This window comes from Octopus sinensis, linkage group LG6 (assembly GCF_006345805.1).
Source record: "Octopus sinensis linkage group LG6, ASM634580v1, whole genome shotgun sequence".
Lineage (NCBI taxonomy): Eukaryota > Metazoa > Mollusca > Cephalopoda > Octopoda > Octopodidae > Octopus > Octopus sinensis.
In genome coordinates, this window is record NC_043002.1 from 120,242,074 (window position 1) to 120,269,573 (window position 27,500).

The 27,500-nt window shown below is 33.6% G+C and overlaps 1 protein-coding gene across 5 annotated transcripts in view; it reads left to right on the forward strand.

The window, feature by feature from the left end:
• LOC115213083 (neuronal acetylcholine receptor subunit alpha-6) overlaps window positions 1-27,500 on the forward strand; it is a 357,620-nt gene that overhangs the window by 211,854 nt on the left and 118,266 nt on the right. For 3 of the 5 annotated variants that reach the window (XM_029782002.2, XM_036504309.1, XM_036504312.1), the window contains exons 2-3: window positions 544-588; window positions 12,119-12,273. In XM_029782002.2, the coding sequence (XP_029637862.2) occupies window positions 544-588; window positions 12,119-12,273 (200 nt within the window). Of the gene's footprint in view, window positions 1-543; window positions 589-12,109; window positions 12,274-27,500 lie in introns of all 5 variants that reach the window. The other 2 variants (XM_036504310.1, XM_036504311.1) reach the window with 2 other exon arrangements.

The following is a 27,500-nucleotide window of genomic DNA, read 5'->3' on the forward strand; positions in this document are numbered from 1 at the left end:
CATCATCATCATCGTCATCATTATCATCATCATCATCATCATCATCATCATCATCTTCGTCGCCTCTGGCATCATCTGCAACTGAGTCGTCGGGATGAAACCTATTCATCGTCATCATCGTCGTTGTTGTCGTCGTCGTCTTCGCCATCATCATCATCATCATCATCATCATCGTCATAGTCATCGTCATCATCATCATCATCATCATCATCATCATCATCATCATCATAGTCATCGTCATCATTATCCTCATCCTCATCATCATCATCATCATCATCATCATCATCATCATCGTCATCATTATCATCATCATCATCATCATCATCATCATCATCATCATCAACATCATCATCATCATCATCTTCGTCGCCTCTGACATCACCTGCAATTGAGTCGTTACTGAGATGTTACTGGCCATCGTTGCCCTCATCGTCATCGTGCTATTGTCGCTGCCTCATGTAAATGAACCATCATCGTGGCTTATCAGACCATTGATTACACTAATTTACCTGCCGTTTTCTTCTTTCTCTTTTTTTCTTCTAGTTATTCACGGCGACAGTGAGATTGAACGCAGCAATAACAGCGCAGGTAATCACGGCAAACAATAGCGCACGCCACTCAGGGATGGATTTAGGCTAGAGAACTTGCGCTCCGTATCTGATGGATGACTATCCTCCTACATATGTATATATATATATATATATATATATATATATATATATATATATATATATATATAATAATAAATATTAGGGAATAAATCCAAATTTACAGGGAAAAAATCAGATTTAGGATTAAATCCAATTTTATAGTAAAATATTATAAAATATTATTAGAGACAAAACCACTATTTTGCAAAACAAACAAGGAAAGACTTAATCAATACATAAAATTTTAATAAATAGTCAAAAAAACCGCCACTACAATCGTTTCTTGTCTTGATCGACAATCTTCAGGTGGACTTCCAATAAGTCAGTTTCAAATTATGAAGTCATAATTATGAATTTCAAATTATGACTTCATAATTTGAAACTGACTTATTGGAAGTCCACCTGAAGATTGTCGATCAAGACAAGAAACGATTGTAGTGGCGGTTTTTTTGACTATTTATTAAAATTTTATGTATTGATTAAGTCTTTCCTTGTTTGTTTTGCAAAATAGTGGTTTTGTCTCTAATAATATTTTATATATATATATATATATATATATATATATATATGTATATGTACATATGCATATACATGTATATGCGTAGATGCATATATATGTATGTATGGATTTACCAGGACGTCATACGTAATAATAACAACCGTAACAACACCAGAAGCACCATAGTCTTTGTAGGCATGATCAAAATTTAGTGACATACCTATACTCAATATACATATGGACTGATAGACCGCTTACGACATGTGTTACAAATACAAGTGACGTTAAGAATATCATACGACTCATGACGTATGAAATAGGCAATATCGAACATCATTATATATTTTATACAACAGAGGTAAACTCTACCTCTAACGTCGTAGCTTCTTGTGTCATAAGTTCGTGTTTAAATCCAAAACAGTTATTTTTATTTATTTATTTATTTATTTATTTTTTGCTTTTTAAATATTAAGAAAATTCTATATTATGTTGCTTTGTATAGGTAGTAGTAACAGATGTTTTGCTTACAATGGGAAGTTGCTTGTTATTGTTTAGGGTCAATATCCAGTCGACCGCAATGAAATCATAGGATACATTCAAAATGATCTTGTCCGATATGTTATATCGATATGACACGATTAATTTTACATGATTTTGTGGTTATCACAATATTTTGTGTAATAGAAGATATAATGTCTATAAAAGCACTGTATATGCATTTATGTATATATATATAAATATATATACATATATATACACATGCATATATTTGTGTATGTATAATATATATGTATATAGGTGTGTGTATACATACACACATATATATATACATATATATATGCATATTATATATATATATATATATATATATATATTATATACATATATATATATATATATATATATATATATATATATATATATATATATATATATATATATATACATACACACGCGCGCGCATACACCAACATAAGAATGTGATGTTTGGTTTATTAAAGTAGCTTACGTTAAAATCACTTCTGCAATGAAGTAGGGATAGAGATATTTTTACGTTTTATTGTGGATGGACCATAAGATATGGTATAGTTAATAATTAGGGAGAAGGCTTCGATATGTTGTAACATAAATTATGATATGGAATTTTTTTCATTAGCATTGTCGTGTCTCCATTGATACATGTTTTGGTTATCCCCTTCTACATTCATAACAATAATGTTCATTATATTCCCCTTAATTACAGCTTCCTTGATATTTTTTATATTAACATAGGAATAGGACACTAAGTGGTTTAAACAATGCATACTACTAAAACGTATACTATTAAAAATAAAATTTCTACTACACATATAATGACTATATGATGACAGATGCGAATGATAATGTGTCTAATATAGTCCAAGTATGAATAAATAAAGTATGCCATCCAAGAGAACAGTAGAAACCGTGCCTGGAAATACATTTTCCTTAAATATTATATAGCCTAGAAAAGACTGTACTTTGTAACAAGTGCGAAGGATAGGGACACAATATTTGATGAGAGAATAAATCGCCAGTGCATCAGTTGTGTCTAGGCATGATGGAATACATCTGTTTATCTCTATTTTAGAAACCCCAAAACAACAGATATTATACAGTACATTCACAGACTGTATATCAATAATGTTGCAAATATTTATTGTGTAAGTTGGAGAACAATATTAATCTCTTAGTGAACTGTAATTATCGTTAGATTGTCTCTCTTAAACGGAACAATAATATACGCAGAAAAAGCGAAACAGATTTAGTGAAAGTATTCTAAGAAAGCATACAAAAAGTATGGTTAATGCAAGATGGACTCTACTATACTAACTCAACATCGACTCATTATATACCAAAAAGCAGTTTATCAGTTACATCACCATTATCAATAAAAAAGCTGTGTCACTGTAAATATTGAAAATATTATCTGTGGTAGTAAATATTGAAAATATATCACATAAAGATTTATGCTGCATCATTGTGCATAAGAAATATATGTACACACCTATGATTAGTATGTGGTGGCAGATTTTAAAAACTTATATGTAACGATTTGATATCGGTAACATCATATACAGCATATCAACACAAAATTTCTATAATTTCTTTTCTGGAAGGAATGGTATGAACGTTAATAGTTGACTAGGTAGTGAGTCAGAGGAGATGTTTTATAATTTAGCGGAATTGGATACAAATTGATATATATATATATATATATATATATATATATATATATATATATATATATATATATATATATATATATGTATTTATATATATATATATATATTCATCATCACTGGCATGTGTGCGATATATGATGCCATGAATGTCATGTTTGATAACATTTGATTTATATTTCATTATTCGATAATTCCATGCGAGATGTTTTACATAATACTGACAAGGAGGATATAGAAGTGATTTTTGATAAGAGAAACCAAAGATAAATAAAGAATAACGTGCGTCGCAATAGATATCAGATATATCCCCAATGATAAAAGAAACGGCAGCATCATTAATCTACATGAAAATAGCTATATATAACCGATTTGATTGTGAATACGAATAGTAATGAACTACAGTATGTATCAGCAATATCAAGCATACAACAATCAAGCATAAATAGGACAACATGCTATATACAAACAATATCGTTGAGACAATAGATGTTAATAATATGTGTAATAACATATATAACAAACTGTAGTGATAAAAAACATAGCTATGCATATATAAACATCTAGGGATTGAATACAAAATTTATTCCACTAACACACACGGGTGTGTGTGTGTATATATGTGTGTGGTGCTTGCGTCATAATTGTGAATGTAAATTTATTTAATCTCTAAACATTCATATGGAGAAATATCATACATACTTATATATGTGTGTTTATGTATATGTGTATATATATACGCATATATATGTATGTGTATACATATATCTACATATGTATATAAATATGTATATATACATATATATACATATATGTATATATACAGACATATACATACATACATGTAAATATGCATGTATGTGTATATATATATATTTATATACATATATGTATATATATATATATTATATATATATATATATATATATATATTTATATATATATATACATATATATATATGTATTTACGTATATATTTATATATTTATATATTATATATTTATATATAAAAATATATATATATATATAATATATATATATATATATATATATATATAAATATATATATATATATATATATATATATATATATAACAATGATAAACAGTAGCAGCAACACATCGTGACGTATATTTGCCATTTGAATATGGCTAACCCCTAAGGGTGGATGCTACTGTAGTTTGTAGCCCCAGGAAGACACCTGCTCCAGCTGGCTATAGACACACTTTCTGTGCCCTAACAGTATTTGTGAAGGGAAGTCATCCTCCCCGTCTTCAACTTACGATACACACGGACTCGAGTTTCAAGGTATTTACCTATCATCGGCGTGTGACAATCATAGTTGTCGACGAGAAGTCAGCTCCCCTCACAAATACATATACTTTTTCCAGTATCGATTGACACTAATATTGAAAAAGTGAAATCAAGCAATGATAAATCTCAGAGCGAGTTATAAACAGTATCGACAACACATCGTGATTAAATAAGTACCAGTTACACACTGCGTCGATATAATCGACTTAATGCGTTTGTCTGTCCTAGTTTGTCCTCTCTGTGTTTAACCCCTTGTGGGTAGTAAAGAAATAGGCATTCACATTTCACTGCATCACAGTGCGGTTCACATACATTTTGAAATTATCTTAAGGCGTTATGCGTGCCTATTTTGGTATCAGCGATCGCTTACTAGGGCCTCTGGTTACCATAAATTTTAATTCTTTTAGAAGAAGCCGACCAGAGATTCAGTACCGCGACATACTACTGCTATAATACGAAAACAAAACAATCCAGAACTATACGAATGTTAAAGGTGTACTAGTGAAAATTTAGTGTCAGCTGCGGGTATTATGTTGCCAATCCTTAAACATCAATTACTGAATGCAAAATATACAATCACCTGTTGTTTTTGCATACCAATATGTAAGCGCATGTGCTTGTGTGTGCGTGCGCGCGTGTGTGTGTGTATTCGTGCGTGTGTGTGTGTGTGTGTGTGTTCGTGCGTGTGTGTGTGTTTGTGTGTTTGTGTGTGTGTGTTTGTGTGTGTGTGTGTGTGTGTGTGTATGTGTTCGTGCGTGTGTGTGTGTATGTGTGTTCGTGCGTGTGTGTGTGTGTGCATGTGTGTGTGTTTGTGTGTGTGTGTGTGTGTGTGTGTGTGTGTGTGTGTGTGTGTTCGTGCGTGTGTACTATGGGTAGTCTGTCTAACCGTTCAGCGAACCACGCACTTTCTTCTAGCCGTCATGCCGAGTGTTTTTTACGTTGTCATATAATTTTTCTCTCTGCACACAAACATACATACAAGCACCTGTGTATGTGTGTGTGTGTGTGTGTGTGTATGCGCGCGTGCGCTTGTGTGTGTATTGTTTGTATGTATGTATGGGGTTGAGTATACATATCAGAGATATGAAATATTGAATGTACTTCTATAAGGATCAGACGACAAATAAATTCCTGTTTCTATTTAGAAAACGACAACGACAATAATAACAAACAATGACACAGAATCGATAAAAGTGTGATGACGTTGACAAAAAGACGTATTTAATGAACGGAACATTCTTATCATATAGGCGGCTTCCAACTAACTCATCAACTGAAGAATAAACTAATTGAACGAAACTTACCTCTTGGACCAACGCCGACCATAGGTTTATCAGATGTATCCATACAGCATGAACAATCGGAATACGATTGCTCTCACAGCGTTTTCCTGAAGCGATTTAGTCGAACATTTTGCAATGAGGGAATTTGAGCATGTTTGGTGCACATTAGAATAGAGTGTACACTAGTATGTAGCCACTTAGTTACGTAGTATATGCTGTAGTATCTTAAGATTCATAAATTTATTGGTGAATATGGTTATTTTACTGTTTATTCTGAGTTCACTCCAAGTCGTGTAAAATCTATGATCGAAAACATCCAGCCGTGGCTATCCCGTATATTGCATAATCACGACTACATCTTTAACTGTATCTGTTCTTTCTCACAGCAAAGAGATATGAATAAAGAAAGATTTCCTGCAGATCGACCGACCATGTAAAGGTTTCGCATTTGACTTGGGGTAAATATAACTATGCTAATGTAGCAAGGCTTTTAAGAATAGTAGGTAAAGGATAGCTACAGGAGTGAAATAACTTTAATGTAAAGACAGGAACAGTAGATGGAAATCGATTATTTTAAACAGAGATCAGGGCATTATTAAAATATGCGTATCGTTTGTGGAATTGCTATCCGTGAATTCGTGTTGTTATATCTAATGGCGAAGTAACACCTAATTGAAGCGCTGTTCGCAGGTCTAACTATTGACCATTTAACTACTTGAATAATGAGCCAAATATTATGTATACTCATCATAATGATAGATACAAAATCAAAAATACTAATATTAATGATTGGCTGTTTACTCCATCCACAACATGTAGCATTTTGATTACGTTAGGAATTATCATTATTATTTTATAGTGAGGGAGCAATGCATGCCATCAAAGTGACACTAGGGTAAAATATGTGATAGAGTAAAAGGGGAAGATAGACAGAGAGAAAAAGTAAAATATTTTTAAAAATGTAAACAGAGAAAATAAAGGGGAAAAAAGGAAAGAAAATTCACAACGACAATGCTTTTCTTAGTACGTGTGACGTACCAGTTAAGACAATGGATGAGGGCAAAATCATAGCAATGGAACAAAGTATGCATAGAATACAAATTTGTAATGGAGTCATTAGGTTGTAGGACCACCATCCAAGGGCCATAACTAAACTCCTGGACTCTCGGAATGTCACATTCCGAGAGTACGACTATTCACTACGGCCGATATTTTTATTGGAGGACATCACTACTTCACTTTCAACTTCTGTTCTAATTTGAAATTCAAAATTCGACAGTCTTTAGTACATCAATGTCATCTACCACACACAATCTCTTTTGTCATACCCTCCTCGGACAGACCATCACTTCATAATGGATCCGTTAGATTGTCAAATCCGTCCAACACCTGAGGACAGTTATTTAACATGCCTCTTCAAGTCTCTAATAATTGAGCAGAACTGCTTCTTCACTCTGAATACCTCTGGAATATACAATGTAAGTGGTACTTCCATGCTTGTATATCTCAAATTATTTAGCAATGCTATCAAGCAGCCAAGGAACTTTTGAAATTATCCATAATTTCCATACCCCAGAATAAGCCACTCGGTTGATCCTTGTCGACGCGCAGAGTTTCTTCAAAATCGATTTCACCTTACTCCACCACTATCTTCCGATGGATTGCTAACGGGAAGGTTCCATCGAAATCACCACCTGATCAGCAGAGATAGAGAGAGATGAATACTAATGACAACATTCTAAGTGCTGAAACACATAACTTTACACAAAAAGAAGAGCGAAAGATCCAACCTGAGTAGACAAAAGCTAGGGAAAGGCACACTATTCAGGTGGTAGGTAATAACAGAATGTCTGTATGTTCTCGCCATCCCTTCCTAATTCCTGCTTCCTTCTCAACTGATTTCGAAATGAAACCAGCTGTCTTGCTGTAATAATAATCAGCTTTTGTATGTTGGCAGTCTGAAGTTATACGAGACAAACTATAAATAACCAGAAACATTGGGACAGACAGGCAGATAGAGTATAGATTTACGTACGACTTTGATAAAACATTCGGATTTGAAAAATTTGACCAAAAAACCTTGGGCAGAAAAGTATTGTTTAAGAAAAGTAATATCATGCTAGATTTTTTTAAAATGCTCTAAGAGAATTTCATTAAATACAGGTATGCAAATACATTGGTATTATTTAACTAGATAGTGTACAAAACACGCAAGTGGCCGATTAATGCTTAAAACAAAGCTCAGTGCAAAATCAATACTGTAGCTATCCCAGTCCATAAGTCATAGTTATAGTCAAATGAACAGGGATGGCTACACCGAAAAAATAATGACCTACTCCTAAATCTGACATATATTATGTTTATCACGAATGCTGAAATATAATGTAGGCTGATTGCAATAGCAAATATGAATTTTGGATAACACGAAGAAAACATTAGTCAAAGAAATACTGTAACAATGGCTGAGACATTTACGTATCAGAGCTGAGACTAAAAGGTTCTAAAGATTGTTGACTGCGACACAATATAAAAGCCTTTCTGACCGAAATTGCATAGCATCTGGACCAGGACATGTTGCAGTAGAGAAAAGTAGTTAACCACATACATTGTCTTTGACTTCTTATTCCCAGTTAAGATAAAAATATATACAGAGTTGGAGGCTATAAGCAGAGAAAGTTATGCCAGCACTATAAAATTCCAGTAGAAAAGTAGAAAGATAAACATATAGGAGAAAAGGTTCCGTGGTGAAACAAAACCATCATATGCCACAATCTGGCAGATACAAACATCATGGTTAATCTGCCAAATATATTAAACGGCCACCAGGAAAGGAGATGCCTAATAACTGAAGTACCAGTTGCAACAGATTATCTTCCTCACAGAGGGAAGTAGAAATTATCCAAATATTAAATTCGGAACACAGAAATAATCAGAATGAGTGGAGAGAGACAGAAGCAATTGTTATCATATTACGCACTTTCGGATTTATTACAAATAGATATGCAGGCAAATCACTAAACAATCCCCAGCATATATAAATAAACACAAGATAGAGAAAATAGCACAAATTATACAGCGGCAATTAGATAGGTAGATAGATAGACAGACAGATATGCAGACAGACAGAAAGAAAGATAGATGGATGGATATATATATATATATATTATATATATATATATATATATATATATATATATATATATATATATATAGATAGATAGATAGATAGATAGATAGATAGATAGATAGATAGATAGATAGATAGATAGATAGATAGATAGATAGATAGATAGATAGATGGATAGATGTACATGTTAATATATCTTGATATTGATGTTTAATCTCGTGAATGAAGGCATGCATACAGATATATGTACTGAGTTGTACAAGATTGTCAAGCTGGAAACATTCATATGCTGGAAGTAGTTGAAGTTTCTCGATATATTACAACATAAATATCAATAACTTATATTTCCTTGCATTCCAACTTTAGTACTTCTAATTGATGGGACCTCTGCTATTTAATATGAAAAAAAACTCCTCTCGTACTACTCCATAGCATAAATTTTACATACGTGTTTGCATAGAAAACTATATATATATATATATATATATATACATATACATATTTGTTTGCATGAAATATCATATTACGTATTTTCACTTCCACGATATTATACCGTATAGAATCCACAGAAACGTCCAAACCTTCATCTAATTGACTAAAGTAACTAATTGGACAAGTTAGAAATCAATACTTTGCTTTGTCTTTGTTTCTTAGCTATCGATTTTGATACTAAATTTGCATTTTTTTCTTTACGTTTGATTTTAATTTATTTATATATTTTTTGTTTATGTTGCATTTGCATTTATATTCAAGCTTATTTTAAATCTTAGTCATTTGTTTTTAGATTTCAGTCCGTATCTCATCACTACGTAGCAATATAATAACATGCAAAGAAGCACAATGTCAAAAACTCAGCAATATTATAATTGTAACATTTCTCTTGGTTCTCATGATTTATTGAAATTATTCTGATGTTTTACGTATTTTATATTGATTTATATGTAATGCGTTATATTTTGTTGTACTCCTATCTTTAAAAGCATTCATTCCGTGTCAATTTGACCCCGGTATTTTGACGAATCTATGGCTGTTACGCCATAAATACCTAAATTTTGGGAGTTTGTGAAGTATTTAAGTCAAGAACTAATTGAAATAACAATAATTAGCATTTAATTAAGTGAGATTTTCAATCGAAACTTGTATCCAGTTCTTTTTCGGTGTTATAGAAAAGCGGCGGCTCAACGTTGAACAAATCTGTTGAGGCAAATTAGAAATAATAAAGCAAGAATGCTCACGGTGTGGAAAAAGAATAGTAGGGAAAGATATATTTTTAAGAGACATTACAACAACAACAACAAAAATATGTAACTAAACCATAATTTTAAATGCTGTAATATTAGGAAATTTAGATAAGGGAACGCCATTATTATTTTTATAATATACAAGCAAAACCTTTAGATGTTTTGTGCAAAATATATATTTTCATCACGCTAATTTAAGGTTAAGTGGCTACATATTTGTGATGCTTGAAAGTAAAGGAAATAGAAACAAAAATGTTAACCTAAAAAATGCAATATCATGGCTGAGATATTTGTTACTCATTCAAGTATCTCTGTTATGATTATTTCAGAGAATTTAGATCCGATCAGTTTGTAAATGTTTCCTACTCATGCCAACGCGATGATAATCAATTAAAATCTCCTTTATTTTCTTGTAATTTATAGTGCTCAATCTATAGAATTCATAGCTTTATCATTTGTGATAGATAAACGATCTGATACGTCTTTTAAATATTTTGCATCCATTTTCATAAAACATTTGCTCGCGTTATAACAAATTCCTTATTGATTTCTTACATAAGCAAAAAGCCTGAGATCTGACGGGAAAGGAAATTGCTGTTTCAAAAAGAATGCATTAGCTGCGTAAAAGTAAAGGCTTATTTTCAAGTGGGTTATATTACTAATTGCACTTCATTTAACTCAGATGTGAACGGTAATTTTTAAACTTTTTGCTATTATTAAAAGGCCATTATAAAAAACCTAAATTCAGGGATATTGTGATAAGTAGAAATATATATATTAAAACTATTCACAACCTGGCTTTGTCTCAAAAATATATCGTCACATCTCACTTTCTTTAACTATAATATTTGCCAGGCTTCTTACTTATGTAACAAATTGTGATTTACATGCAATATATGATCCTTGCCATATACTCCATGTAATTTATCGCATTATGGTGGTATTTTGTTTGCATGAAACAAATTATTTTGTCAAATTAGAATATAATTACATCATTCTCTAGATAATTTCTGCCTGTTTAATCGTTGGACAGAATTTAAGTTGTAAAGTGCTTTCATGGTTGTTACGAGAACCATTTCTAGATTATATATCAGAGATGGAGCAAATATAGTATAATAGTGAGGGGATATAGTATCAGATTTTCTTCGCTTGCGCTTAAATCTTACGCGGCTTGCACCTTGGATTGAACAATAGCAGGGATGTATGTCCAGGATGTGCTACAAGGACATTAATTATATTTTACTTTCATGCAATAATTATCAACATAACACAATATTTGTTAACAAAAAACAAATTTTTAAACGATATGCAATTTCATAAAATGAGAAACAATTTTCAGCACATCCTGCTCTTACTCCCTCGGTACGCCAATGGACGATAATATATGCATTTTTGCTGCCAGTCAGATTCAGACGAGTATTATGGAACGCTTCCATATGAAAAATATTCATGAATCTTTAAGTTTGCTAAATGCACTCTGAACTTTGTCCTTTTTTACAAATTTCTCTCATATATATTTTGTATAACCTAGTACATATTTCTCTATTGATTCCTTTACTTATTTTAAGATCGCTAAATTTTCTGCTTTCAATGGAGGAGTTGGAGATTGAAGCTTTCCTGAATTATGGACATTTCATTGCTTTTAAGCGCCGATAAACTTTGCACTTTTACTGCTTTTCTTTAATGCTTACAAGAATTTCTGGAATGGTTTTTTAATCGTTTCATATTCAATTTCTTCTATATACTGGCTTAGATTACGTTATTAAATTTCAACTCAAGCATTTGTATTTTCAATGATTTCAGATTTTCATGGAGTTCATGCTGCCAAACTGGAAGACACACAAAGACTACATCGAGATTTATTTCACCGTTACAATACCATGGTACGCCCGATCCAGGATCAAGACAAACCTGTTACAATTAATATGGATTTATATCTCATGAGTATTACGTCACTGGTCAGTACTAATGATTTTAGTTTTTGTTTAATTTATGAATCGAGGATTACACACAGTCACAACGTGATAAATTCTATAAGTATAGTTCGTGTTTGAATCTCTTTGGAGATATGTTGTAATGTAATGTTGATAATTTCAGAATCCATTATTTCGTAATCCCTTAAAATAATATTATCAGATCTGAATATGCATGTCAAACATTTTATTTATCTATCAATTAAAACATCCAAAGTATTTTAGCAAATAATGGGAGCTCTGCATCCTATATCCCTTCAGGTAACCTCACACGACTTATATCCATAAAACCTGATGTCACTTTGAATCCGTGCTGCTGCTTTATAGAATAAAACTAATGTTTATAATTTCTGAAGGAAATTCAAACTCGGAAGCAATATTGTTTTAATTCTTGGTGTAGTCGTAGTTCTCGATTTCGTCGTCAGTCGCTACCGATGGCAGTCAAGCTGATTAAGTTTGATTAAAGAGAAATCGGTGCAATTTAGTATCGTAGTTTGAATAATCATTCCTTTCCTACCACTTCTCACAGTTCAGTGGGAGTAAATATTTTGTTGTCAGCGTGATTTTAAACATTAACATTCCGGATATGGTGTAATTTTTGTCATAAAAGAGGTCTCCAATTGCTGCTTTCCACTTCACACAATGACCTAATGATTTCTTATTTAACAAATTATTCTCTCACCAAAATAACTGATTAAATATACAAAAACAACATATTCCCAACAAAACAATTAGCAATATAATCAACAGCAGCAGCAGCAACAACAACAACAATAATAATAATAATAATAATCCTAAAGCAACCCTTATTCAGGGACCTTTGGAGCAGGATGGGCTACTCGACCTGAAGAAAATCCTAACTGGGCCCCCCCCTGCTAGGTCATGTGCTGTTTATCTTGATATGAGATCACCATGTCGCGCACATATGGTTGTGATGCATGTGCCTGGTGTACCCTTATCAGACGGGTAGTCATGATGGGTATGCTGGGCTTCGTATATTTTACCCCAGTGTCACTTTGATGGCATGCACTGCTCTCTCACTCAATAATAATAATAATAATAATAATAATAATAATAATAATGATAATAATAACAATATGAGATTATGAATAAGTAGAAGTTTAAAAAGAAAGAAAACAAAAAAAACATATAAAGTAGAGGCTGGAGGATGAAAAGAAGGAAAGGATGAAACTGAGGAGGTGTGTAAGTATGGTGAGGCGTAAATTTATAAGCGCACGATAATGATAGTCATTGATTGTAAAGGACGACAATATAATAGCATGGAATAGATGTGGTATCATATAGGTTTTGTCATATCTCAGTTACGATTAAACACTAGTAAACAGTTCAAGCATATATTATTACGTTTTAAGGCGGCACGCCGGGCAAAATGCGTAGCCGCATTTCGTCTGTCGTTACGTTCCGAGTTCAAATTCCGCCGAGGTCGACTTTGCCTTTCATCCTTTCGGGGTCGATAAATTAAGTACCAGTTACGCACTGGGGTCGATGTAATCGACTTAATCCCTTTGTCTGTCCTTGTTTGTCCCCTCTGTGTTTAGCCCCTTGTGGGTAGTAAAGAAATATATATTATTATTACGTGCAATGTGATGCTTGAGAAGTCAGAAAGGTTTGAATAAGAAACGTGTCACGTGACAACTAGAACATGTTGAGATAGACTAGTACTAAACAAGTGGAGAGCGTAAAGTCTCAGCGTCTACAAGGGATTTGGGATTAAAAGAATAGTTATGATTATGGCTTAGAGGGGAGGGTCATTATGTCAATAAAATTATTCGTACTGGATGTAAGTGTAAGTCCATATTGTCAATTAATTAAAGTATTTTTGATTTGCCGTACGAATACTTCATTTTCAATGTCCTCGTTTTTTCGGGAAAATATTTTCTACCAATAAGTAGAAAATAATTATAATAATAAGAATAGGCGCAGGAGTGACTGTGTGGTAAGTAGCTTGCTAACCAACCACACGGTTCCGGGTTCAATCCCACTGCGTGGTATCTGCCGACCAATGCCTTGTGAGTGGATTTGGTAGACGGAAACTGAAAGAAGCCTGTCGTATATATGTATATATATATATATATATATATGTATGTGTGTGTGTTTGTGTGTCTGTGTTTGTCCCCCTATCATTGCTTGACGACCGATGCTGGTGTGTTTATGTCCCCGTAACCAAGCGGTTCGGCAAAAGAGACCGATAGAATAAGTACTGGGTTTACAAAGAATAAGTCCCGGGGTCGAGTTGCTCGACTAAAGGCGGTGCTCCAGCTTGGCCGCAGTCAAATGACTGAAACAAGTAAAAGAATAAAAGAGTAAAAGACTATCTGTTTCAATTAACGATTTCTGGCCAAGAGCCTCGCGGAAATAATAAAGGAGAAAAATATCGAGTAATATATGTTATAATAGGAAAACAATTCTTTGTCTCTATTGTTATCTTAGAAAGATTAACTCATAATTGGATATCGTAATGAACTGAAACCTGGTGGATAGCAATGACGAACTCATAATGAAAAAATCTCTGCCGACTCAAATTATAGTAAACTAATTATAGTATCGCCCGGCGTTGCTCGGGTTTGTAAGGGAAATAACTATATAAGCATTTTTAGGGATGTAAAGTATAATAGCCATCTCAATATGGCTAACCACAAAGGGAGGGGTGTTACTGTAGCTTTTTACGTTCTGAGATTTAATAATAAATTTTTAGAGAGTTACTTCCCTTATATATGCCAAAAATGCATTAAAAATGGGGAAAATTGATGGTAATTTTTTTTTAAATCGTAGACTCATCGTAGACGCGCGCTAATACCCAGAAGGGCTCGATATGAATCACGACTATAATATACCCGGTTTTGGTTACACTGCACCGCAAAATGTGGGAGTAGTTAGGAATCTAAATCGTAGGAGACAGACAGCACACAACCTCTCTTTTATATATAAAGATTATCCCAAACTGTCATGAAGTGGTATAAATATCTATGATGACATTGAGGTTAAATTTAGTGTATCAGATGTGTAAGAGAATAACTTACTTGCCTAAACTCAAAATTTGAGTTTATTATGACATAAAGATTATTATTTCGAGATTATTATGCTATACAGTTCACAGCGACACACACACACACACATAATAAGCATTAAGTGACATGAAGTTAAGTGAGGCATACAACAGCCATTCTAACATTAAATTGCCAAACGGAACACAAATAGGAAGAAATTTAACATGAGCGATGCGAAGCTGTAACAGAGCATATTCAGTTTCAAGGTAAACAAACGGAAATCTTTACGAAATCATATTACATTTGTGTAAAGTTGTTTAAAGTTAAGAGAAACCGTGACAGAATTCAGTAAAGCACGTTAATGAGAACATTTTTTTTCTAACACGATACAATATATCACTTTTATTCAGATATTGTTTTTATTCCACCTATCGTCACAGCGATGATACACTCTACTTGGAGGCGCAATGGCCCAGTGGTTAGGGCAGCGGACTCGCGGTCATAGGATCGCGGTTTCGATTCCCAGACCGGGCGTTGTGAGTGTTTATTGAGCGAAAACACCTAAAGCTCCCCGAGGCTCCGGCAGGGGATGGTGGTGATCCCTGCTGTACTCTTTCGCTACAACTTTCTCTCACTCTTTCTTCCTGTTTCTGTTGTACCTGTATTTCAAAGGGCCGGCCTTGTCACGCTGAATATCCCCGAGAACTACGTTAAGGGTACACGTGTCTGTGGAGTGCTCAGCCACTTACACGTTAATTTCACGAGCAGGCTGTTCCGTTGATTCGGATCAACCGGAACCCTCGTCGTCGTAACCGATGGAGTGCTTCCCCACACTCTACTCCAGAATGTATATTTGCCACTATGTAATGGCTCATCATTAAAGTAAAATACCAGGTTTTCAACGTGTTAATATATATTTGATCTGTGCGTGCTGTTCACTCGCTGGATATCAATGCCTGGCCGCGCGAAGTGTATTTGCTTTTCTTTGTAACTCTGACTTCTATGATAGTAATAGTTTGATACAATTGCTAGGTAGATATGAATGATATTTCATCATTAAAGACTACATTGTGGGTGAGAAGATCAAACAGTCAGACGTTTAAAAGCCTTTAGCTTTAAACTGCTATTCGAGAGCACTACACATATACCGTAAAATGATGATGAGCCTAACACAGCAATATCAAAATAGGGAAACACTATTACTCTCATGTTTTAGTAAGTTTGAACTTGAGTTCAAACTTACTAAAACATGAGAGAAATTCAATATGTTATTTTCAAAATGATATGGATAACGCTTCTATGTTGTCACTTATAATCCTGGGCTAGATGGACTGAAAGGTAAAACGTTTCCAGTTAAAAAGGAGTAAAAATATAACATAGGAAGTGTTTTATAACCGGTTCGGCTCTTTCAAATCTCTTACAAAGCTCATAACTTTCAGAGGCTGTTAAAATATATGCAGGTAATTGTTGACACCCAAGCAACAGCTACTTGGGAATAAATTCTTAAATATTCTCTGTCTTCTATACTAGCAACGGATATTGGTGCGTGGTGGGTTCCTTTGATGTTACACGCGAAATTTTTAGGGTAAAAATGTTTCACCAAGTAAAATATAAACTAACAACAGAGAGACTTGAGAGAAAATTTACGGAAAACATAGAATAGAAACGTAACGAAGTAAAAACTAGTAATTAGATATTACATATATGATTTTTTTTAAATTGATCATCCTTCATTTAAGTCATCATTCACCTTTTACTTGTTTCAGTCAATAGACCACGGCTAGGTTGGGGCATAACTTTCAATGGTTTAGTCGAATCAATCTGGCACTTATCTTCTCAGTTATCGAACTGCTAAGTTACATGGACGCAAACTAACCAACACTGGTTATCGAGGGTGTGCGAGAGAAGCACAATGGCACGCACACACATTATATATATATAGGAAGAGTTTACGAAAAAAACAAAAGACGAAGACAGGTGGTGTACAAATCAAACAGATGTATTAGTATAACGCTCAGGAATAGAAAAAGTCTTTTACGTTTCGAGCCTACGCTCTTCTACAGAAAGGAACACAGAAAAAACAAGGAGAGAAAAAAAGGTGTAGTGGCTAACGATCTATCATCCATATATATATATATATATATATATATATATATATGGATATATATATCACCCATATATATATGGATGGCAGCCGTCCATACAGTTTACGTCAACCAAATTCTTTCACAGTCCGGCGTTTTATTAGAAGCGCAACGCAGCAATACTGAACCAGAAAACACGTGTTTGCGAGCTTCTTAACCACACGGCCATACCTACACCTAATTGTAGGCTTTTAATCTAAAGGATGAAGTAGTGATATGGCTTTAGGTTACATCGATGCTGGGAATGAAATACAGGGAAGACTGAAATGTTTGACAGTAGTGTATAGAATTTTTTTTTAAAGAACTTAAAGGCACTTAAGGTATATCAACGATAAATTTCATCTGTCATCCTTTTAACCGCCACTAGCTGATGTTAGGATACCTTTGGCAATGTTGTGCCCCCACCCACGCAGCACGGGGGAGAGAAAAATCAATAACTACATAGGCCTGACCCGCTGCTATCAGTTTGTGCCAGTCGCTGTCGAGACGTCAGAACTTCTCGAACTCCGTACTACTGATTTACTCAGCAAAATCGGGATAATTTAAGCCCGTTTGAGAAATGAACCTCGCGAGGTGGAGAGTCGCTGTCGATTCTCCGCGACAACGCCATTCCGGTCATTATCGTGAGGCGCGCTGGGTACACAATTTGTTCTGGGGTATGTCATCCAGCGTCTCTCCTCCTCCCCAATCTTCTGCTTACTCGCCCCCATTTTTTCGTCCTTTTCTTTTTTATCTTTTTCTTTTATCTTTCTATCTATTTAAATGTTATGATTTGAAATGTGTTCTGTTGTTTAAGTGATTGTAGAAACAAAGCTTTTATTAAGTGGACCCGCCTTTCTTCTAACAAGGAAAATAAAAACAGACGATTGTTCTCCGTTGGATGCATTGACAGAAATAATACATTGAAAGACGAGAACTTTTCGCTTTCCAATATGACCACTTGGGAGAATAGCTCTATTGATAGAGTTTGTACGCACGGGTGTGTGTATGTGTTAGTGTGTACGTCTGAGTATTGCATAGGCATGCCTCTCTGTGTGTGTGCCTTTGTATGTGAGTGTGCAGGATGGCTGCGTGGTTGTGCGCAAAAGTACAAGCGGGGGCTAAAGTACAAGAAGCTATTTCCGTTAAAATACACCAATTTATAAACATATTTCATTTCAAATGTTGCTACTTCACACTACATAAAATGCTGTATAAATTCAATATCCAGCATGTCCAATTTTAATGACTCAACTATTTCCGTGCGTGTAATTATGTAAGTTTTAACTGTTATGAATTATGCTTTTATTTTTAAATATTTTAAAATACATCATACAACTCCATTACCACTTCCCGTCTTCTACTTTACCCAGTTCTTATTGACGATCTATAATTCTATTTCATGTACCGTCTCGTCGAACTTGTTATTTATTATATTAACTCATTATGATCAGATTCTTGTAGACGCGTCTCCATTCTGTAATATAATAGCTCCATTGTTAAGAATCTAACGGCGACAGCAATCTGCACAAGACTTATTTTCTTTATCTTTTTGTCATTCTAAATATTTTATCTGGTCAAATATTTTCCAAATCATATTTCTTCAACAAAACACGAGACTTTCTTCTGATACTCAATGTAACTTTAATAGAAGTTTCATTACCTATCAGAACTATTAATCTTATAGATTTTTGTTTTCATTTCATATTTCTGCATTAATCATAAATACGGCTATTATCAATAATTAACTCTTAGAACTTTCTTCCCATTTACTCTTCAATAATGTGAAAGTATTACATATATAAATATAGATACAAACACACACACACAAAAATGTTTCCCTACATATATATGTATATGTATGTTTATTTGTGTGTAAATATATGTATATACGTGTATATACATACATACATGCATATATATATATATATATATAATATATATATATATATATATATATTTGACTGGCTAGTTTGCTTGTTTTATATATATATATATATATATATCTGTATATATATATATATGTGTATGTGTGTGTGTGTGTGTGCGTGTGTGTGTGTGTATGTTGTAGATATATATATATACATACATTTGGTTAGATAGTTTGCTTGTCATATATATAAATATATGCCCATATGTATAGGTAATAGTGTGTGTATGTATATATGTAGCATGTGTATAAGTAAACGGATAATATATATTTGTGTTTGAAACAGAACCGGTTAAATACAGACAAGTTGATAAATAATCATCTTTCTCATTCAACATAGCTTGCAGACTGTAATTTTCTTCATCTTTATATCTCTCTCTCCCTCACTCTCTGTCTCTATCTCTGTCTCTGTCTGTCTGTCTCTCTCTCTCTCCCTCTTTCTCTCAGTCGTCCTTTATTTATTTCTCTTTTTGTTTCCCCCAATTCTCTCTATATCTATCTTTATATCTCTCTCTTTCTATCTCCTTGTTTTCGGCGATACATACAGAGATCGATAAATGTCATATACGGGAATAGCAGTGCTTTTCAGAAATTTGCTTGAAAAATATATCATTCCCGGTTCGACTCTATTTTAGTGTCTTCCATAATAGCCGCAAGATTACCAATACTTTTCAATGAAATTCATGTGCAAAAACTGTGCAGATTCGCAGCCGTATATGCACCTATGTATATATGAGTGAGCATATATGTGTTTTACTGTACATCAGTAGGGAATATATATCAACAAAATCTGGTGTCCTTTGACTCAAGTCTACAACATTACACAACTCCCCACTTCTGTTCTTAGAATTTCGCTTAAAGTATGATTCGTGGACGGAAAAAATCTAAGATTCTGGAAAAAAACTGAGAAAAGCTTACATGGAAAAACTGAGAAAAGTAAATGTGTAAATAAATTATGTTATATAAATAATGTGAATACAAATTCTGTAGACGATATGCAGTAAGATATATAAGATGCCTACATATATAGATATATGTATATACGACGCGAATCCGCACAGTTTTTGGAAGCAAATGATATTGGTCATCTTGCAGCTATTATGGAAGATACTGAAATAGAATTGAACTGAGAGTAGTATGTTTTGCGAGCAAATTCCTGAAAAGCACTGATATTCCTACATATGACATATATCGATCTCTGTATGTACCACCACAAAGAAAAAGAAAGTTTGTGGGAGGAGAGAGATACGTAAATAGAAGGTGAAAGACAGAGAGATAAACATAGAGAGAGAGAGAGAGAGAGAGAAACAGATGTGAAGATAGAGGAAAACACAGACCACTTGCTATGACAAGCGAGAGAGATGATTTATCAACTTGTCTGTATTTAACTATTTCCGTTACAAACGCACATATTACATGTTTACATATATTTATTGAATGCTTAGTTTTTTAGAAAAAATGATATTACTTAAGGGATTTAGTATATGTACTCTAAACAGCCTAAAATTATAATACGGATGAGTATAGCATTTGTAAGATATAAACAAACGTGCAACGACACTGGGTGTAATAAATTTTATTTCTGAAAATTTCTTAAAGAGAGTTGTATGTTAAAAAGAAATGGGTTCACTCCGAACGAAGCTGGATTGCTATGCGATGTACTTCAACATCATTTCATTTCCCCGGGGGTGAATATCCCAAAATTTCTCAGTTAAACCACATACAAACACACACACACACTACAGGTACGTTTTACCAACAGGTCTTCGAGGGCAAAGAAAAACACTTTTTGAGTATTGATTTATATATATATATATATATATCTATACAATATGTTACATTACTCGGTAGTCAAGATAAAACTCTGAGTTTCAGATGCCGAAGTGGAAATCCACAACACCATCTCTTCGGTTATCTGGCTATTTGAAAACGTTATGAAAAAATACCGTTAAAAATGAAGGGAAATTACTCTGTTATAACTCTGCTTTGCCTGCGTACTTATACATCGCTCGCATTTTTCGTCATAAAAATTATATAAAATTACATAAAAATATATAAAAATATAAAAATATATAAATTCTTCTTGGGACATAACACAGAAAGCATGTTCTATCCGTTTTCCTTAGGGGACCAAAAACGTAACAGAAATTTAGTCACATGTGGGCATGATCCGAAAAGCTCTGTCCTTGTATTTAGACATGTGGTAGGGTCTAAGCTGCTTTTCCAGATAAGCCATCTCTCCATGTCGCATAAACCGCACCTTCCGCTGCCGTTAGTATAGGGCTTACATCTGGCCAAAATCTTCCATTGTATGTTATAATCGACACCTTTATCTCTTAAAGACCAAATATGATTGGATAATTGTGTCGCTTTTCTTTTGTTCCAGTGCCTAAAGCTCAAAGTGTGGTTATTGAACCTGGCCTTGAAATTACCCTCTGTCAGGCCCACGTATTTCTTCGTCGAAACGGTGTCTTTAGTGGTTATAGAGTTACGGTAGCTTCATATATGATGGTCTTGGACATGCAAGCTCCATTTAGCGGGCACAATTCTTTATTCCTGCATGAACAGCTGTTTTCTTCTTGTGTTTTTTGTATGTTATGATTGATTATGTTTTTAAAATTGGTAGTTGAACTAAAACTAATTTTTAAATTGTGTCTATTAAAGAGTTTCCTATAAGCATGGTTAACTGGAAAATGTCTATCTATCAGTGCTAGGAAATATTTACCTATATTGAAGGCCACCTCGGGTGAGTAAGGGGGCGTAAACCAGATGACCTTCCTATTTCTATTATTCCTTTTCCTTATTGTTGGGCTGGTGATAGGTGTATATTTTATTTTTTCGCTAAAACCACTATCTTTTAAAGCTTTATTATAAACTGGGGCAACGCTATTGAAGATGTCCTCATTAGATGAGAGGCTAGAAATCCTCTTACTAATATTTTTAACTAAATTTTTGAATACTATAGGGGGATGGCATGAACCTACATTAATATAACTTAGTCTATCATTGGGCTTCCTATAAGGCTTATAAATATTATTATTAAGATCTAAGGAAACGTCTAAGAAATTGACAACCGTCAGGTTAGTGTCTATAGTTATACTAAGTCCGAAGTGTTTCATTAACTGGATAATATCCTTCCTAAAACGATCTTGTGCTGGTCCATTTGTATTAGCTGTTAAGGCGAGGGCATCATCTTTGTAGATGGCGAAATGTACGTTAGGGAATGTCTTACCGTAAGACATTCCCTAACGTACATTTCGCCATCTACAAAGATGATGCCCTCGCCTTAACAGCTAATACAAATGGACCAGCACAAGATCGTTTTAGGAAGGATATTATCCAGTTAATGAAACACTTCGGACTTAGTATAACTATAGACACTAACCTGACGGTTGTCAATTTCTTAGACGTTTCCTTAGATCTTAATAATAATATTTATAAGCCTTATAGGAAGCCCAATGATAGACTAAGTTATATTAATGTAGGTTCATGCCATCCCCCTATAGTATTCAAAAATTTAGTTAAAAATATTAGTAAGAGGATTTCTAGCCTCTCATCTAATGAGGACATCTTCAATAGCGTTGCCCCAGTTTATAATAAAGCTTTAAAAGATAGTGGTTTTAGCGAAAAAATAAAATATACACCTATCACCAGCCCAACAATAAGGAAAAGGAATAATAGAAATAGGAAGGTCATCTGGTTTACGCCCCCTTACTCACCCGAGGTGGCCTTCAATATAGGTAAATATTTCCTAGCACTGATAGATAGACATTTTCCAGTTAACCATGCTTATAGGAAACTCTTTAATAGACACAATTTAAAAATTAGTTTTAGTTCAACTACCAATTTTAAAAACATAATCAATCATAACATACAAAAAACACAAGAAGAAAACAGCTGTTCATGCAGGAATAAAGAATTGTGCCCGCTAAATGGAGCTTGCATGTCCAAGACCATCATATATGAAGCTACCGTAAACTCTATAACCACTAAAGACACCGTTTCGACGAAGAAATACGTGGGCCTGACAGAGGGTAATTTCAAGGCCAGGTTCAATAACCACACTTTGAGCTTTAGGCACTGGAACAAAAGAAAAGCGACACAATTATCCAATCATATTTGGTCTTTAAGAGATAAAGGTGTCGATTATAACATACAATGGAAGATTTTGGCCAGATGTAAGCCCTATACTAACGGCAGCGGAAGGTGCGGTTTATGCGACATGGAGAGATGGCTTATCTGGAAAAGCAGCTTAGACCCTACCACATGTCTAAATACAAGGACAGAGCTTTTCGGATCATGCCCACATGTGACTAAATTTCTGTTACGTTTTTGGTCCCCTAAAGAAAACGGATAGAACATGCTTTCTGTGTTATGTCCCAAGAAGATTTTATATATTTTTATATATTTTTATATATTTTTATGTATTTTTATATAATTTTTATGACGAAAAATGCGAGCGATGTATAAGTACGCAGGCAAAGCAGAGTTATAACAGAGTAATTTCCCTTCATTTTTAACGGTATTTTTTCATAACGTTTTCAAATAGCCAGATAACCGAAGAGATGGTGTTGTGGATTTCCACTTCGGCATCTGAAACTCAGAGTTTTATCTTGACTACCGAGTAATGTAACATATTGTATAGATAAATTTCCTCTATTTACATAATATTGAGGTCTCTTTCTTTCTTTTGTTATCTTACCGTTTTATCAATATATATATATATATATATATATATATATATAGTTAATCCAAACATGAGGAAGTGGAACAAGTATAGTGTTACTGGACGCTCAGGAAAGGAAACATATACATATGTGTGTATCTGTCTGTGTGCTTGTGTGTGTCGACTTTGCCTTTCATCCTTTTGGGGTCGATTAAATAAGTACCAGTTACGCACTGGGGTCGATATAATCGACTTAATCCGTTTGTCTGTCCTTGTTTGCCCTCTCTATGTTTCGCCCCTTGTGGGTAGTAAAGAAATAGGTATTTCGCCCGTCGCTACGTTCTGAGTTCAAATTCCACCGGGGTCGATTTTACCTTCCATCCTTTCGATGGTCAATCAATTAAGTACCAGTTGCGTACTGGGACGATATAATTGACTACATCGTAAGATGCTTTAAAAACTTTTAAACTGTCATATACATTATATATTTATACTTATACATATTTACATATGTTCTTATATATATTTCTATTTTTAATACAGCAATTATTTTGCACACGTATTCTTTCCGAAGAATTTTCTAATATTAATAATAATATATTATAAAATATATATTATGAACATTATGAAAATGAGTATATAAAGAAATTATTTACGGAATTCTAAATATTGGTGAGAGTTGTGCAAAGGAAATATAGTATTTACTAAAATACCATTATTACCAACATGTGGAATATTAGAACTTGATTACTGAATTATCAAAATTAAAAGAGTAATGTCGTTAAAAGAGATTGATTACAAAATTACCAATATTTCCAAGACTCACGAAACTAATACCGATTACTAAATTATCAACATTAAAAAGTTAAAATAGATTATTTACCAATTATCAACATTATCAAGACTTGTCTAGTTTATTTGGGAAACGTAAACAGAACTATAATGCTGAATACTACGATTAGTTAATAAGCTTAATATATATATTTTGGCATATTAATGAGACGAGTAAATACTCATGTAATCGTTGCAGATAACATAAATAATTTATCATTCGTTCATTTGGAAAACTGGGTGGGTTTGTATGTGTATATCTTCTAAGTTATGAACTGTGGTTGTGATTCCTGAGTTCATGTCATCGGTTTCCAGAACAATACAGAACACAACGTAGACAGTCAGGTAACCGTATCTGTGTTAGACTAGTGCTCCATTGATGGACCAATTCATCTCTTATCTACAAAGCATTATACTCCAAAGTTCATGAAAGAAAATGCATTGACTTGGGTAAATACATTGGATTCCAACTAAGAATTTCAACGTTTTATGGACTATAATAATTGATACTGTTCATAAATCGAAACACTCCAGTAAAATGTACTTAGTGTATTCTTTCCCTTTTTGAGCCGTTATTGATAAACCTATGATACAACACCACCTTCATGTGTATATATTTTTCAATAAATATATGGAGATGGATATTAACATAAATAAATATAGTTTATGTAAAAGTAGAATATGATTGCTTGAAATATCACTTTTTAATGTGAATTCTCGAAAGAAAAGAATGAGGAGGGGATGCGTTGATCGACCTGCTAGGAAGTGACAACAGTATTTGACTACCATAGTAAAGAATCAATGCATCCCTTCCCTCAACAATCGATAATCAACAAATGTTTATCTTTCCCGTCGAAGATCTGTTGGTAAAACATAAAGTGAGGTCGGACGGAGAAAGCGATAATTGTGTGAATACATCTACCAATGAATGTGCAATAAACTAAATAAATATCAGATATATTAGATTGTTATCTGTACGTCGTATACAGCGGAGTCGGAGTGGGTGATGAAATTTGGGGCGAAAACTTGAAGTTATAAACAAAATAGAAACGAAAATGTAACAAAAAAGAAAACTGATCGACAAATTATGTATCAATTTTGAAATAATATGATTACATTTGAACTGAAGGGTGACAAAGGAAATATTCACTAAGAGAGAAACAAATGATGTTTAAGCTTAGTTTATATGATTCGATTTTCTGATATATGCAGATCGGCGCCATGTTGCTTGCCCAATCAGACCATTAGCAATTCCAGTTGTTTTCCTTAATGCTATTTGTTTAGATTTTGGTAGTGACCTCAACATAGACCTGCTTGATATGAAATCATTAATTTATTTACAATTAAGTTCCTTTTTGCCGGTAGTAGTGAGAAAGAAGGGATACGTACAAGAGCTTCGGATTCGTAGCTATATAAGAAAAGAAAGCAAGCAATTTTTTGTTTGTCTACATGGTTTATTTAGCAATATTACCTTACAGTATAAACCTATTAGGGATTGCTAATAAATCTCTAGTATATGATCTTGGTATATTACATTAAGTACGTAATGCATTAGAATCCGAGGATGGGAATATGAAAAAGAAATTGAAAAATTACAATTCAGCAGGAATACAGATGCTACAATACATCAAGCCAATGATACAACGGGCGAACAGCTGCTGATCACTCGAACTTCTAGATGTTGCAGATATTTCGTTAAAGAAAACGCAAGTTAGTGTGTCATATACTTGGAAGCATTGTTAGATTTGAAGCATTGTGTCCATCTTTACGTTCTGAGTTCAAATTCCATCGAGATTGACTTTATCTTTCGGGGGGGGGGGTCCATATAATAAATACCAGTTGTGTATTGTGGTCGATTTATTCGACTTACCCCTAAAATTGTTAGCCTTGTGCCAAAATTTGAAACCAGTGTTACCTTTATTGCATGTATAGTGAAGACACACTGTTTCGTGAAGGCATCAGTTTAGGGTACAGTGTGGTGGGAAATGAAGACCCTTCCACTAATAAACTGTAACTGCAGTCTAATACGTTTCGACTAATTATATATAGTGATATATGATTATGTGATACGTAAGGAATCTCATACGTGTTCACGTTTATTTATGAGGTAAAATGTTCGAGTTTAAGGTACTCTAGTATGCATTTACCTGTTCTGAGAGACAGTGTATAAGTTGAGGGATAACTGACTCTTATTTCTAAAAGATAAGGCAAGTCTGAAGAGACTCAGTCATTGATTTCGGTATGTTTATGAAGAAAAGGATATTTAGTTTTCTATTCCCACGAGGCATCTAACGTTAATACATACTACCTCATGAAAAATGATGTGCGTTAAACTAGTATCCGATCTATGGATTTGTGTGATATCTTTGAGTTTCATATATGGAAGAACAAAAGGCAACTAAAACTTCTGAACTTTTCACTTATCAAACATCTCTATCTATCTATCTATCTATCTATCTATCTATCTATCTATCTATCTATCTATCTATCTATCTATCTATCTATCTATCTATCTATCTATCTATCTATCTATCTATCTATCTATCTGTCTATCTCTCGATCTATCTATCTATCTAGCTATCTATCTCTCTCTCTCTATCTATCTATCTATCTATCTATCTATCTATCTATCTATCTATCTCTCCATCTATCTA